The sequence below is a fragment of the Corapipo altera genome, unplaced genomic scaffold, assembly GCF_003945725.1.
Source record: "Corapipo altera isolate COAL_440 unplaced genomic scaffold, ASM394572v1 69, whole genome shotgun sequence".
NCBI lineage: Eukaryota > Metazoa > Chordata > Aves > Passeriformes > Pipridae > Corapipo > Corapipo altera.
The window spans coordinates 474,693-490,235 of NW_020884908.1; the positions used below are offsets into that span (position 1 = coordinate 474,693).

General features: G+C 37.1%; 1 protein-coding gene across 16 annotated transcripts in view; it reads left to right on the forward strand.

The window, feature by feature from the left end:
* Positions 1–15,543, forward strand: part of INPP4B (inositol polyphosphate-4-phosphatase type II B) — a 374,654-nt gene that overhangs the window by 231,946 nt on the left and 127,165 nt on the right. For all 16 annotated transcript variants that reach the window (XM_027652901.1, XM_027652902.1, XM_027652903.1 and 13 more), the window contains one exon: positions 15,273–15,323. In XM_027652901.1, coding sequence (XP_027508702.1) covers positions 15,273–15,323 — 51 coding nt within the window. The remainder of the gene's footprint in view (positions 1–15,272; positions 15,324–15,543) is intronic.

The following is a 15,543-nucleotide window of genomic DNA, read 5'->3' on the forward strand; positions in this document are numbered from 1 at the left end:
CTTTGAATCAGTGGTGGGCTTTCCTTTTAAAAGAATACTCAGCTATTATTTTTAAATGTGGACTTTCAAATAAGCTTGAGCGTGTTTTAGTTTTCGCGGGGAGTGACAACTGAAGATCATTAGTGTTGGTTTTATTCCACTCTGATCTTTTAAAAAACTAGAGATATGGACTTAAATGAAGTGCATTTTATTAACTGCTCTGTGATGATGTTTATGCTGATAATGTTGGAGTTAAGGTTCTTGCAACAGTATTAAAGTAGTTATTATTTCAAAATCTTTAGGCCTTAAAACTGAGCAGAGTGACTTCATGAAATCACAGAATGCAAAAGAAAGAAATTAACCTCTTTTAGGCTGTGTCTACTGAAGGTGTATAAATAAAGAAATTACTTTGGTTTAACTGCTCACTTTCATTCTTGTACCTCTGAATAAAGATGGGTTTTAATTGTGCTTATGTTTATGTGCAAATAGAAGAAATTGTAGTAAATTTCAGCAAATATGTGTGTGAATGTTTATTTTGATTTTGCTGGTTTTTTTTTTTTTTTAGTTAAATTCTTAACCTATTGAGTTTTCAAGTATTTTTCCATTTGCTACTCAAAATAGTGAAAAGCATTTTGACCCTTTTTATTCTTTCTTTTGTGAAATGGACTGTGTATGAAGGACAGGATAAATCTAGGCCTACTTTATGGGAGGTTTTAAGATGAGGGGAAAAGTCTCAGTATGTGTTTCAAACAAATTGTGATGATTTGCAAAATAATCACCAAATTGAGGAATACGGGTGAGAATGGGATTTCTCAGTCTTCAGAAAGATGTAGTAAACTTCTGTGTAGGAAGTTTCAAATGATTTTTATAAAATGTCTGTTTCCCTGTTAAGTTATACTCTCTTCCCACCTAAAGTGTCATTTATCAGTAAGGAAGCTTTTTCACTCAGACTGATACGTTGACTTTAAAACTGAAAAATTTCTTTTTTCTTATTTGTGTTTTAAATTCTCTTGTGCTTACATTTGGGATAGCAATGGTATTTTGGGAGCTGCTGAAATGATGCTTTGAAATACAGGGATTTCCTGAAAAAAGACCTTTCTCTCCTCTCCTCATTACCCGTTTCTCATATTCCTGAACTTTGCTTTGGAATACTAACAGCTTTTGGTTACCTGTTTATCTGGTAATTTTAACTATCCTACATCCATATTTCTTAGTGGTCTTCAGTGAAAACATTGTTCTGGGAATTGTTGGGAAAAAACCACTGATCAATACAATATTTAACACAACCTATAATACAACGGAATTAACTATTCGTTCTGTCATTTTCTTAGTAATTTTATTAATTAATAAAATTATCTGACATGAGAGCAATAAATAAAATGGGACATTACTCAAAAATACCATATCACTTGGTGAGACTAAATTTTTAACGTCAAAAGAACTAGTCCCACGTGTACATATACCTTTCAAGTAGCTGATGCTAGAAGAGAAAGTATGACACACAGGTCTTATAACTACCCTAATGGGACTGATTCTGAATTTAATTTTCTATGTATCCACTTTTTTACAGTTGTTTTATCCTTTTCTCATTTCTTCCACACATAGGTGGAATAAATTACAAACATCAAGGGGAGTTTGTCCCAATAGCTCCAGTATTTGTTGATCTCATTACATTCTTGTATTTTGTTTGTCTTTTGTAAATGTGGCTCTTACTGTTCTAGATAAGGATGCTGACTGCTTACCTTTACCATAAGAAATAAAAGTCATAAATATGGGTGGGGGAGGGGTTGTGGGTGGTTTTGGTTTAAGGTTTTGGGGTTTTGTTTTTGCGGTTTGCTTCTGAATCAAACTGTACAGTTCAGCTGCTGAATGTGGCTTTTTTAACGTTGGAAATTGCACGGGGCTTATTAGAAAACTTGGCACACAAGCATAGCAATTTATGCTAAATTAGTTCACGTCTGGAAATGTTTCCTAGAATTAGTCAGATAAAAAGTCATGCATTTTTATCCAGTGGGGCTTTGTCTTGCTTCTAATTTTTGTTTGAAGGACCCACCTGCAAGATGGTTGAGTTTGGAGAACTATTCTTGGAGGTCTTTTCCAACCTTAATGATTCTATGATTCTACTATAATAGTCACGTTGGATGCAGAGGGCCTGTAATAATTCATACAGAACTTATAGCATGAGTTGGAAGATGTTCTATGAATACAACACTATTTCACTTATAAGCTTTTCTTTGTTGCATATATCTTTTCCCTTTTTGGATACGAGTTGTGGAAGGGGAAGCCTCTAAACATTAATTTTCTAGAACAACCACTATCCTGTCAGCATATAGGATGCTCTGCAGTTCAGGGCACTACATCACAACCTGTCCTGAGGCTGAAGAGATTACCATACTTTCACATGTAAACTACCATTCATATACTTCATCACGTATTAAAATACTTTTCTTTTATAAATAATTTTTCCCTGTGTCAAGGAAGAAGATTCTACTAAGTGTGGAAGGTGTGAGGCTGTTCTATACCTGCATGAATTATGATGTATACAGCTTATGACATACAGCCTTATGATACATAAGTCTACCAACACATTTTTGGAAGTATAGACTATGTGCAGTTTATTAAGCAGATAAAACCTTCTACCTGTTTTCAAAAGTCCCTTCTCAAGATCTTGCAGTGTCTGTAGTGACCTATTAAAAGTTGTGCAAGTTTACTTCATCTATGGCAAGATGTATCTGTTCCTTGGACTTTTTTAGAGAGAAGTCAAATCTGTGTCATCTAATCTGCATGGCATAAAGCATTTCCTGCTAAAATGTGGATGTGATTTATTTACCCCCTACTCTTAGGATAGGCTTATTTTCTAAATGTTTTCTAATATTAATATTGATCTCTCTGAGAATTGTTAATGATTTAAAAAGCAAGTATCTTCCGGAAGCTGATTTATCTAGACCTGGACTCAAATCATAAAGAATATCATACGTTTCCCCAAAACAATTTGACTTTTCAGGAGCTGTGGTTCTAGCTGAGGCTGTTTACTGACAAAGTATTTTTTAAAAGTGGAGTTTCTGTTCAGTGGCATTGAAATACTTGCCTATTTAAAATTTTCTATTCCCATTGCTGGTGTCAATTTGTATGTATCCTGAGATACAATACTGACTTTAAATCTCTGCAGCCAGTAGTATTTCATGTCACTTGCTGAGGAAGTGAATGGTGAGTCAGCAAGCACTGTCATCACAGCAGAGCACTGCTGGCAGCAACAAAGGATGCAGTGGTGAAAAATTATCCCATGCATCAGAATTGAAAAAGAAGTATGTAAAATATGAGAGAGGGGGGAAAGATGTTACCAAAGTTTGTGCTATAACTCTCCTGTCAACTGGTTGTGGCACCTTAATTTAAGAAGCTGTACTGTTGTGGCTGACATTTGGATATTTTACAGAAAATATGTCCGGTGGGCTGGAATGGAGATGGCTTGGTTTTGAAACATCAGAGAAAACCACAGAGGGCTGTGTCTGTTTTCTGTCATAACTTACAGCATTTTGGGGGTGATCTAAGGGTCCATAGGAGTAGGTAGCCTTTTGTTAGACAAGCAAATATGATGGAGAAAATGTGCAATTTTTCAGGAGCACAAGCTTTCTTGAGTTCCTGAAGGAGACTTCCTGTGCTAAGAAAAGTGTCTGTTTTCATCTTTTATCAACTTGTCTAATAACAGATAATATCTTTCCCAGAAAACATTATCCTGCTGATTTTCCAAATAAGAAGATGCAAGATAAAAGCAAGAAAGAATTTATAAATGACTTCTGGAAATAGAAGCATAGCCAAATTTCAGACCTGAACATCTTTGCTGAGAATACTGTTCCTAATATGTTCTATTTATTTGCAACTAGAGCATCATTGAAACAATCCCAGAAAATTACCACTTTTCAGTTTTAGAGAAAAGTTAGTCTATTTTATTTTGTTTGAGTAGTGAAAATATTTAAATATACTTGATGTTTATTCTGAACCTGAGGCTCTTTTAGCATGATCAGAATATAAATTCTGAAAGAAGAAAATAATTACTTAGAAATAAATACCTGATGTCTTTATGATGCACAAGGTGTGAGTAAGAATCAGAATTTAATTACTTAGCACAGGCAGCCATGACTATCAGCTTTCCTGAGCCTACTTATCAGTCTGAAAGTAGGGTGCTCATAGCTTATTTGGTTTTAAGTAACATCTCTGCAAGAGCTTTATCATGCTTAGAGACAAGGATTACCATGCCTTGCAGATTGCAGTTATGCTTAAAAAAATTAAGATTGACAATGTAGGGGCTGAAAAAGGGTTTATCTTCATATGGCAATTAGGCACAGTGACACATACTCAGGTGAGGAAAAGCAATCTTCCTGTAAAATGGTTTTGAGAGCAAAATCATGTGCATTTTATGTGGAAGTGACTGTGAATATGATATCAGTGATAGAAAAATGAAATGCTCTTAATATAAACCTGTCCCTGTTACAAGAGAGACCAAAGGAGCTGTGTGATATCTGCTTTTTTACCTTCTCTTGCTAGGTACAAAGCTGTTAGGTTGCTACACAGTACAATAGGGTGCTACCGGTGATAACCTGCTTCCAGTGATACCTGCTTCTTCCTTTAAAGCAGAAACTAATTTTGATTGTGAGAGAGATGGCATGTTTGTCTTGAAACCACTTCTAAAGCCAGCAATGAATTTATTCAATAAATAAATAAATAAACCCCCTTTCAGTTTCTCATGTCAGAAGAGAGGGAGGTTGTGCAAAGGGCAGAGCACTATCAAAGACTGTCTGTTTGTTTAAAGATGGCTGATCAGGAGGTTATTTGTTTTAGCATTTACATACTTACGAATTTAATTCCAGTTATGCAAGTTTAACTGTGTTAGTCCAAGAACAAAATGCCTTGTCAAATGAAAAAATGAGTTTGTACATATTTTCTTTGTAGACAGTTTTGGAAATGTTTATATTTGGATAGTTGGGGAGATTTCTTTTCCCAGGGTCTTCTGGAGGTTTTTGTGAGAAAATTCTTTGCTCCCCTCAAGTGTGGATTGTTAGCAATATGGATGAAACACGTGGGAGCCCTGGACACAATAGTAATTCTCATTACAGTACTGCAGTTCTACCGCTTGGAAGGGCCATTATCTATGGAAGTACAACTATAAGCTTGTTAAAATGCACTGTTATTAATAGATAGATCCTGTCTACTAAGGCAAAGCAAATAGAGTTCGTAGCAAGGCCCCCAAAAATTTATGTGCTCCCTCTCATCTGTCTAACCTATATTTATGCCTTCTACTTCAGTAAATCTGAAGAGCAATTTTACCCATAGTTACCCGAAATATATGTGAATTACCATCCATTAGGTAATAACACCACCAGACCTTAGCCTCAACTATTTTTAAACATCATCACAAACTGTCATAAGTACAAAAAAAAAGTCCTTATTGATGAATATTGTTTTCCTTGCTTTTCTGGACATTTATGTGAGAGTCCTTCAGCTTCCACATATTAGAGAAAAATTTGTTGTGTGCAGAAAGTTCCCTTAGTTCTCCAAAGGGAAAAGCTGATACAATTCTTTACCCATGGAACTGCTTCAAGGCACTCATTCAGGAATAATAGAAATAGGATGAAATACAGTAGTCTCAAAGTACATGACCTTGTGTTTTTCTACTAATGTGAACTTTTTGGATGAGCAAAGACTTCATGCATCAAAAACAAACTGTGTGAAGGACAACACAGGTAAATTGATTGTTCAAAATGTGACTGAGCAGCAGATCCAATGCAGTGGAGAGAGGCAAACAGGATTAATTCCCAGACGAATCCAGTGAGCTCCGTTCCATATGCACAAGTTAGACCTTTTCTGGAAAGCTGTCAGTAATTGGATCATTTGTGTTCAAGAAAGATGAATAGGACTGGAACACGTAGCATGATCTGGGGAATGGAGAGCTTATTGTCTGACAGTGTATTGGAAAACCTTGGCTTATTATCCTAACAAAATAAAGTACGAGATGGCATATGATTCCTTTCTTATTAATACATCAGGAGACCAGTCTGAGGAACAGAAAATAATTACTTAGCTAAAAGACCATGTTGGCAGAAGAGCAAATGAGTATAAACTCCCCATGAATAATGCTGGGCAACAAATTAGACAATTACTCTGAACTATTATTGCAATCATTTTTTTGAATGACCTTCCAGTCAGAAGGGAGGGAGAAGAAATTAAAATAATTTCAAGGTGTAGTTCAAAAATAGGGGGAGTTTTATTATGTGGTGTCTGTGACAGTAAAATACTAAAACAAATGACCTGAAGGTTTTTACAGTCCTGTGTTGCCAATAGTTCTTTTTATTGAAAATATCAGACTCTTGGTTGTTTTTCAAACTTTTATGACTGCTTTTGAGGAGAGCGAGGTCAGTCAGAATATGTACTCTGCTCATATTCTTTCATATGCGGCTTTCTCTGCATCTGTCAACATCTCACTGATGTCCAGTATCCAAATGGATGGCCCTGCTTGTAAACATTGCACAGAACTGTAGGGAATTGATGTTAATCATTTTAAGTCTTCACAAAAGTTCTTTCTGGTGATGCCACTGCTGCAACTGCGTGTAGCAGTAACTGCAGGGAAAATCCACTGCTGGAATTCCCCATGGGAGACACCTAGTGGGAAATGAAGAAGGTCAAGACTAACTCACTGAGCATAATTGCTCTAAAATGTTCATTTTAAAATTTAAAAACTTATGTTAAGAAGTTACCTAAAAACAGGTGACAGGGGATATAAAATCTTCAACTCTTTTTTTTTTTTTTTTTTTTGGTAATGTTACGATGACTTTTGCTTCTGCAGGAGCTGATATTTGGTTAGTTCAGTACCTCACAAAAAAGTAACTCATTCAAAATATTGAATTTAAGGCCCCCAGCTGGCAGTGCATTCAGGTGTTGACAGAGGGATAATACCAACTTCTAGAGGGAACTTTGGAGGGGTGTGTAGTGGAGATACGACTGCTCCAGTCACATTTTAAATTCCGAGTTCTCCTTTTCAACTCCTCCCATGAGTCAGAAGACAGGGATATTTTGTGCAGAGTATTGAAAGGTCTGGACTTGTTTAAGGCAGCAAGATCTTTTTTTCTATGTTTAATACCTGCATAACCTTTTGCCGTTTGAGTAGATATTGCAATCTGTTGAGGAACTGGGACTGTTGGAAATACCTCTACAAGATACAAATATAAATCCTATTTCTTGTAAGTAACTGACTCATCAGTGGAAATGGTGTTAAGTTTAATTTATAGTAAGATTTTTATGCGCTTTTTATGGCAATAGATACAAGTTATGGAATGCAGATTTTAGCATACTCAAGAAAAGACTGTTTATTCCGTAAAGGAAAAAAGGGATTTCAATTTATTTTGTCAAGATATTCAGAGTCAAAGTGCAAATTTTACTGAAGTTTTGATGCAGAAGATCATGTTCTAGAAATTTTATATTGCTACTGAGCTCATCTGATCAGTCCAGCAATATTTACCATAATTCATGTTGTGCGTCGTGTGCTGAAGTGAGACTGAGTTGACTGGCTGTGCATCAGACAACTGTAGGTGCTTTTCACCACGCTTGGCTTCTATCCTCTCAAGTCTCCCCTGAAATAAGTAGTTAAAGTTTTCTCCTTGGCTTCTCTAGCATGGTTTTTTGGCACAGGTTCTCAGATACTCATATGGAAATGAGATACTTTTTTTCCTCTTTTTTTTTTGCCCAACTGCCTCAGACCCTGTGAGCACTGCTGAAATCTTGCATTCTAGAAAGGCATTTTTGCCTTGAAATTCCTGCTTGAACGCTTGGGTTATAGTCTGCTGCGTCAGGGGAGCAAGGCACTCAGACGGACAGACTGAGAGATTGCCAGATAGTCACATTCTGCAGAAGCAATATGCACAGCCAGATGTAGGGGGAGTGGGGTGAAAAAGTGTGATAAAAAAGCCTATGTATATTCCTAGGTCATATCTTCTTAATCATTCTGGAGTGAGTATTCTTTGGGATATAATTTGTCAGAACATCTGGATTTCCTTGGCTGCAGTTAACTGCTGCTTTTTTGGGATTGTGGAGTCTGTCTCAGTGCTTTTTGGGTAGTGGAATTGCAATAACCAGCCTGAGGTATTTGGACTTGAGCAAGTAACAACTTCCCGTTGGCTGACCCTTGTAAATGAATAGCCAAAAGAGCTTAGGAATGCTGCATCGGTAGCTTGCTGACAGAAGCCAGAATTTGCCTTCTGTGAATTTGCAGTGCAAGAAAGCAGGGAAGAGCAGGCATCAGGAGCACTTTGAAGGGGATTTTTACTTTTCAAATTTTGCAGATTGTTCCCAATATGAAACAGACTTTAAGGGGGTCATTCCTGGAAATTATGATGGGGAAGGGAAGGGCTTGCCGTCTGATTGTAATGGCTATGGACTTCAAACAGGTTGTTTTATTATATTTTATTAGAATTGTAACTGAGGAAATGCCTAGAATATTCAACACCTATTTGGACTTTAGCAAACTGCTTCACATGATTGGGCTTTGTTCAAAAAACACGAGAGATTGAGGAAAAAGCCTGCACTTCCATTAGTTTGCTGCTAGTGGTCATTGATTGCAAAAATTCGACTGCTTGAAAAAAGCAACTGACTAATAAGCATCCAACCAAACAGCAACGTGATGCTCTCTGTCAACCAGCACTTATCCCCTGGGGGGCTTTGGAGCAGGTGAGTGCTGTGGCACTTCCCTGTCACTGCAGCTGAGAACTGGTGGTGTTTCAGATCCCTGCAGTGCTCGAACCATCACTTGTAGATGTTTCTTCCTGGGTGCAAGTTGTGCACTGAAAGCACAGTGCAAAGGTCGCGTTTTGCTCGGAGCTGCTCAGGAGGGGAGTGATGGTGAGCTCACCATGCAAAACAAGGATGTTTTGCAGCACAGGTCTGCATTGACTCTTAGCTCAGGCTTTACTGGGTGCAGCAATACATGGCTTTTCTCTCTCCCTGAAAAGCAGTGTTCTGCAGCAACTGATATTGGCAGAGTATCTGTACCCTAAGTTTCAATAAAGAGCAAATTAATTACTGGTAGGAGAAGAACATCTATTTTTAATGATGCGAAGACTCAAATGTTAATTATCTCTAATTTATAAAGACTATTATTCTCTGTCATTTTTAATCTCTCATATAACCTTACAGCTGACAGATCTTTCTCTGTAGAAAATAAAAAACTGTTTCAAATAGGTTAAAAAAATTGAATCCAATACTCATGCTGTGTGCTATGTTAACAAGGTAAATAAACAGTTTCTTTCATTTTTTCATTGTGTACACCGAAAACATATTAAGGATGACTTAGGTTTTCATGGATAAATTTGACAGCTTTTTCTTATTTCCAGTGATATCAAGAGACAAATCAAGCTTAGGACTTAAACCATCATGAGTGAGTTAGTTATTGTATGAATAGCTGTGGAAGAGAACAGCCCCCAATATGAGGGGGTTGTTACAACTTTTTTCCAAATGTGTGCTTTTCAGCTTTGTGATTTTAAGGTTTGGAGCATGCTGAGGAAGAAGCTGGGTGTGTGATCTTAGTGCTTTGGGGGGAAAGACCATTAATGGGAGCTGCCTTTTTTCCTCCTAGCACATCACCTGTACAGTCAGTTCTTGACTGTGTTTGATAGTTTTCAGACTGAGTGTCAGCAGCTGAAGCTGTGAGCCATGCTGAGTTGGGCCCTGGACCTAAGCTGGAACCCTTTTCTTGTAATCGGAGCTACACTGAGCTGTTGTATGGATACAGTTGGTGGTTTTTTCCACACAGGCACAGTGCAAAGTGGTACAGCTCTGGTATGGCTGGCAATTAGACTGAGTTAAGTAGTCTTACTGGGTCAGATCTGACTCTCTGTAGCATGCCCCAAAGCACTCGTAATGTGTAGATCTTTTCTGTCAGTTGGTCTGTTCCAGCTCCCATGTGGATGTTGCAGAGTTGGTATGTTTTTTGTTGCTGTATTTTATGTTGGTATTACCGGTGCACTCAGTACACAGGGATTTCCTAAGCGATGTGTTCTTTTTGAATTGTGGATGTTTTTTTAAGGCAGTTCTGATCAAATGCCCAAACTGTAAAAATAAGTAAAACTGTATTTGTAATCAAATATTGAAGACTTTTATGCTTTTCTGCTCATTGTTCATACATCTAGTTATGTACCTACATAAGCTGTTAAATTCTGTTAACCTCACTCTTTGCTCGGGGGGATGTTGTAATGCTTCTCTTCTGCCATGTGTTATTACTCTTCTCTAGAAAGCATAGAAAGGTGCAGCCTACACAGAAAAAGATATTCAGCTGTAGAGAAGTCTACATAACAAGCAGTTTATGCTGATTCCTAGAGACTGAGAAGTATGCGTTTTCTGTTATCCTCATATTAAGTCTTGAAAAGGGTGCCTGGAACTCATACATAGTGTGAATTCTGCACAAGTGAAAGATTCTGATTCCACACTGCAAGAGAGTTACGATCAAACACTGCCTTTAAAAAGTATCCAGTCATACACAGATAGGCCTGTCCTTCTGTTTGACCTTTTCAGATAAATAAACACATGCAACCGTGAAGTTGGTACACAGCAAGTATTATTTTCCTTATGCATTCAGTACTGTCTATAATAGGGAAATGCACGCATATGATATTTTATCATTTTTATTTTGAATTTAAATAATAGATAATAATAATGTGTGTTGTAACGCTGCAAAAGCATTGCAATAAATTGCTATAACTTATGTTCCCTTTATTTGTTTCATCTTTAACGCAGTTTTAACATTTGTGTAGTGTCTCTGCACAGTAACTTTTCCACCAGAACTGTAAACTCTGCAGTACTGCTTTACATGCCTATGGGGAAAAGATTTTCTCTTTTGCTTTATATGGACTCTTAGAAATAATTATGCACTAAAGGTTGGAAAATTACTGTATTGACATTGTCCTCCATCCAATAAGCACATATCCAACAAAGTATTGATGGAAGGGTTTTACTTTGCTGACTACGAGATGTTGATTGAACTATTCAGCAAATTGTTAATCTATATGATGAAAATAAATAGCTGGTGAATGTACAATATTTTCTTTTAAAAATTAATTTACTGCATGCACTGGAATGGATCCTATCCTATAAAAACTGGTCCATGTTGTTGCCGAACCCAACAGCAATTTCAGCATTTTCAGCTTGTCCAGCAGATATACGTGAAGCTACAACTTCTCAGACTGAAAAGTGCCAAGAAATGTAGTTTCTCCCTGACTCTGATGGGTGGTGCTGCCTGGCAGGCAGGCAGTGGTGGTGAGGATGGGGCTGACTGTCCATAGCAGCTGTCTGTGGAGTTGTGGTGGCTGTGTTAGCAGAGATCAGAGTCCTTTTTCCCTGTGGGGAAAAGAAAGGTGCAGATGGTCACGGTCCCAGAGCACACCCAGGTAAATGTGTCTTTGCATGTTGTGTTCCTACATGACTGCCAGAGTTATACTGAAGCTGTGAATGCTTTCCTGGAGGGTGCTGTATTGAAAGAGCCGAAGTCAATGTTCCAGTAATTACTTGCAGTAGTCTCTTTTATCCTATGCCTTGCCTGATGTGGTTTGTACTTAGTTGTCATGTAACAACAGAGGTGATGACAGAGTAGTGCGTTTAAGCAGCCAGTAGCAGTGAGTACTGGGAATTATTGGAAGCCACTGTTGATTTGATGGAGTAAAATCTAGAGTAACTAAGAAAAGGATCTAGCATTATTTGTTTAAACATGAGTGCCAGCCGAACATGGCCTTTAATCATAAACTGAAATTCAAAGGCCTTAATTAAGGGTAAGCACAAAAGATTCAGTAATGATAATGGTTCAATTTGCTGAACTTCGACAGTGTGTGTGGATGTGGCCCAGACTGCCACAAATGACTGAAACAGAAATGCTCTTTTTAATCACATGAAACTGCCTTATACTAAAGGACAGCTAATTAAAGCTGAATTTAGCATTTATGCCTAGAGGGATTGGACAGATATGTCTGTGATAAACGTACTAGAAAGTATAAGGATAGCTACTCATTGCTACTCATTGTTCTGTATGACATTTGAATAAAATTAAATGTATTATGATATTCACTGTAGTTCACTGGTGTTCTTCCTGGTACAGGCAGCTGTGATGTATACAAGATAACTGTGTTATTTGACAAACAGAATCACTGGAATGAACACTTGCCCTAAATATTTTACATTTAGCTTAGGTTACAAGTTGTCTTTCTTGCATACCTTATTGATCTCTTCATACATCTCTTGTCTGGAAGAGTAAAGCTACTGCAGTGAATTGTGGTCTTACCCCAGTTGTAAATAAAGTCGCCATCCAGAGGTTTGCATTTTGCTCAGGAAAACTTAGAACAACTAATGAGAAAACTGAAATTCTAACAGAGTAGTGGCTATGTGGAACTAAAATCTGACTTTTTGTTTGCATTTATGTATTGTAGTTATTCTAGAATTCTGTTGGTACCATTAGGGAAAAACTGGTTTATTAGGAGGTTTAAAAAGTAGAGTCACATGGTGTGACTCTTGGGGATGGTTCTGTGCGGGGCTGAGAGTTGGATTCGATGATCCTTGTGGGTCCTTTCCAATTCAACATAGTCTGTACTGGGAGGATATTTGGTCTTTCAGATCCTTTGTATTTCTCTCCTTTTTCTCCTTTTTCATTTTGTGGATTGAGACTAGAGCTGAGTTGTTTCTTATGTTTTATAATTGGTTACAAACTGTCTGACTGTGTTTGTAGTGAGGTTTGCTTGGGCCTATGTGAACACCTCGTAATGGGACCCTGATAATTGCAGTATTAGGAGAGTTTGTTTGGGAACTCAATCAATAGACATTAAAGGGATCAGACTATAGCTCCCATGTATGTATAGACATACACATATGTGACTTCTCTTTTTAATAAATATTAAATAATAAAACTATTTCTAAAGTTGTATATATTTGCACACACACCTGGATCAAGATACCCAATTTCCTTTAAAAGGAAATGTATATCAGAGAGAAATGAGGTGCAGTCTAATGTCAGTCCCACCAAACACCACAGTGTTACATTTGGCTGTACAACTACTGGTTATAAAGTGGTTAAAACCAGATGAAAACAAACAAACGTAGCCAACACACAAAGTATTCAAAAAACCAACAGAAATTGTTTCCATATTTTAACTTCATTTGGAATTAAGCAATAAGTTTTTGTTATATGGAAGGCTGTAGGTTAGTCAGGTGTTGACATCCCTTTCCAATTCTCTACTGGGTCAGAAAAATAGAAATATGTTCTCCTGAATTGAGACTTCATCTGGCAAAAGAAGGAATGAATATTCTATGATTCTAAATGTGTGTTATATTGATTTAATCCATTGATTTCAGTAAACATAAAAGATACTTGAGCTTTCTCTTGCTGCAAAGCACACCTTAGTATCATGCAAAAACATGTACACATTTTAAAATACTTGCTAAACTGCTGCTGGGTTACAAATATATCTCCTATAAGTCAGAGATGAAGAGGAAGGTTCATTCTTAAATTATTTGTTTGTATTTCTTGAATAAATATCCATTATAATTAGAAAATTAAAATACCACCCTTGCATGCTGGGCTAGGTGTTACCTGTTCAAGGCTGGCACATGGAACAGCTTTTTAGCATTTTTAAATGACATAGCATTTTTGGCCTGGCATTCATACCGTATCTTTCTTGTAAGAAGCAGATCTGGACTAAGTTATTTCCCCAACTCCAAAAGGGTAAGATATGCATCACCAGCAAGGAAATATCAGCACTTATTTTAACTTGTGAATTGAAACATTTAAAGGTAAATTTTAGATACAAACGTTGCCTTGAAATTTTGTGGAAAGCCAGATGCCTTGGAGTTGCTGATGTTATGTTATTGGGGAAAATTTAAATGTTAAATTGCATCCAAATGAGGACTCCCACAGATTTCTAAAGTATACTGGCCCTCATTAAACTAATTATAGCATTTTTTTTTTACTATCTTCAGGCTTTTGTGGGAAAAAAATTCTCAGTGGAGGGAATCAGGGGATAAGAGCTGACTGAGAAAAGCCATGGTTCTACATTGTCAAGTCTTGTGGTAGACTTTTGATTGGTACTTTCTAACAACATGTATTTAGAATAAAACCCAGACAATTAAAATTATCTTGGTTTTAAAGAAAGGTTTCTTTTTGTGTAGTAATTTGCGTCTAGAATAGAAGAATTGAGGGACATATTTTTTGAGCATGGACAAAATTAGTCTTTTGCTGAGAGATTTGCAAAATGAGTTTGACTTTTACTTGGAAACCAACCCAAAAATTTGCCCTTGTGGGACTGTGCTGTAAATGAATATATGTTTTTTAGGCTAGATAATCAAACAGATGTGGATGCTCAGTACATTCTCCCTTGTGTGTTGCTTTTACCAGCAAGTTATTCCAATGGGCTGTTTTGACTCAGGCAGGCCATATTAGAGGTCTGTTGCAGAGGTTTCCTTATACTTTTTCTATCTATTTTTTTGCTGTTTAATCAGTTCTCTGTTCTTAACCACTGCTAAACAATGAAATTATATAGACACTAAAGACACACACCCCTCTCTCCTCAACCTGTACTGTATTTTGGGAAATACAGAAGTAAGTCCCATGTTGTCTCATACTTGTTCATGTGAAATGGAAGTAGTTGTGTACAACGGCAGCTCCACCTTGCAGAAAATACAAGGCCAACTGCAGGTCCTGTGGAGGGGAGAATTCAGAGGCTTTTCTTCTGTGAATGCCTACAAACATCTGTCAGCTCAGAGATGCTCAGTAAGTGGGAGGAGGAAGCAGGGCCATACATTGAGAGAGAGTGGGGTCAGAATTTCTGCTGCAAATCAGCTGGCAAAGGCAAGTATTTATCTGGAGAAAATACTTTTTAATGTACTGTGTTCTTTCACTTGTGGTTGAAAAGTTTGGCTCCAGAAAATGCCTCTAGATGAAGAATTCTGTCATTCAGGTTAGAGTCGAAGAGTCTGATTTTAGGAAAGGAACTACTGAGTGCAGCCTTTCTCCCTTTAGAGAATCAGGAAAGTTCAGAATGATAAATGGGTAGTGGTGAGAGACTTTCCCCACAGGAACCAGCAGATATTGTGCTTAAATTATTTCAATTAAAGTAATTGTTATTAAATTATATATGCATATATATCTCCATTTAAATTTATCTCCAAAACGTCATAAGTATGAGGAAAGAAATGCATAAGCACTTCTCACATTCTTATTGGAATGTAACAACAGAAAAGTAATATTTTGTTTGCTTTTCCCCCCTACCCCTCAGGTCCGCACCAGTGTCCTACCTGATCACAAGGAACCAAGAGCAGATGTTGGGGTAAGCAATTACCTTGATTAATTAATTTTTTTTTTAATTTTCTCTTTACTTCATCAGCAGACACAGACATCCACTGCTAAACAGAAGCTGACAAGCTTTTTTACTAGCAGAAGTTGGGTTAAATGAATAAAACAATTGAGGCAGGAGTGATGGTCTCAGTGATTGATGTGATCCCATTCACATCTTTTTCGAGAATCCTTTTCAACTGCAGTTATCCTGA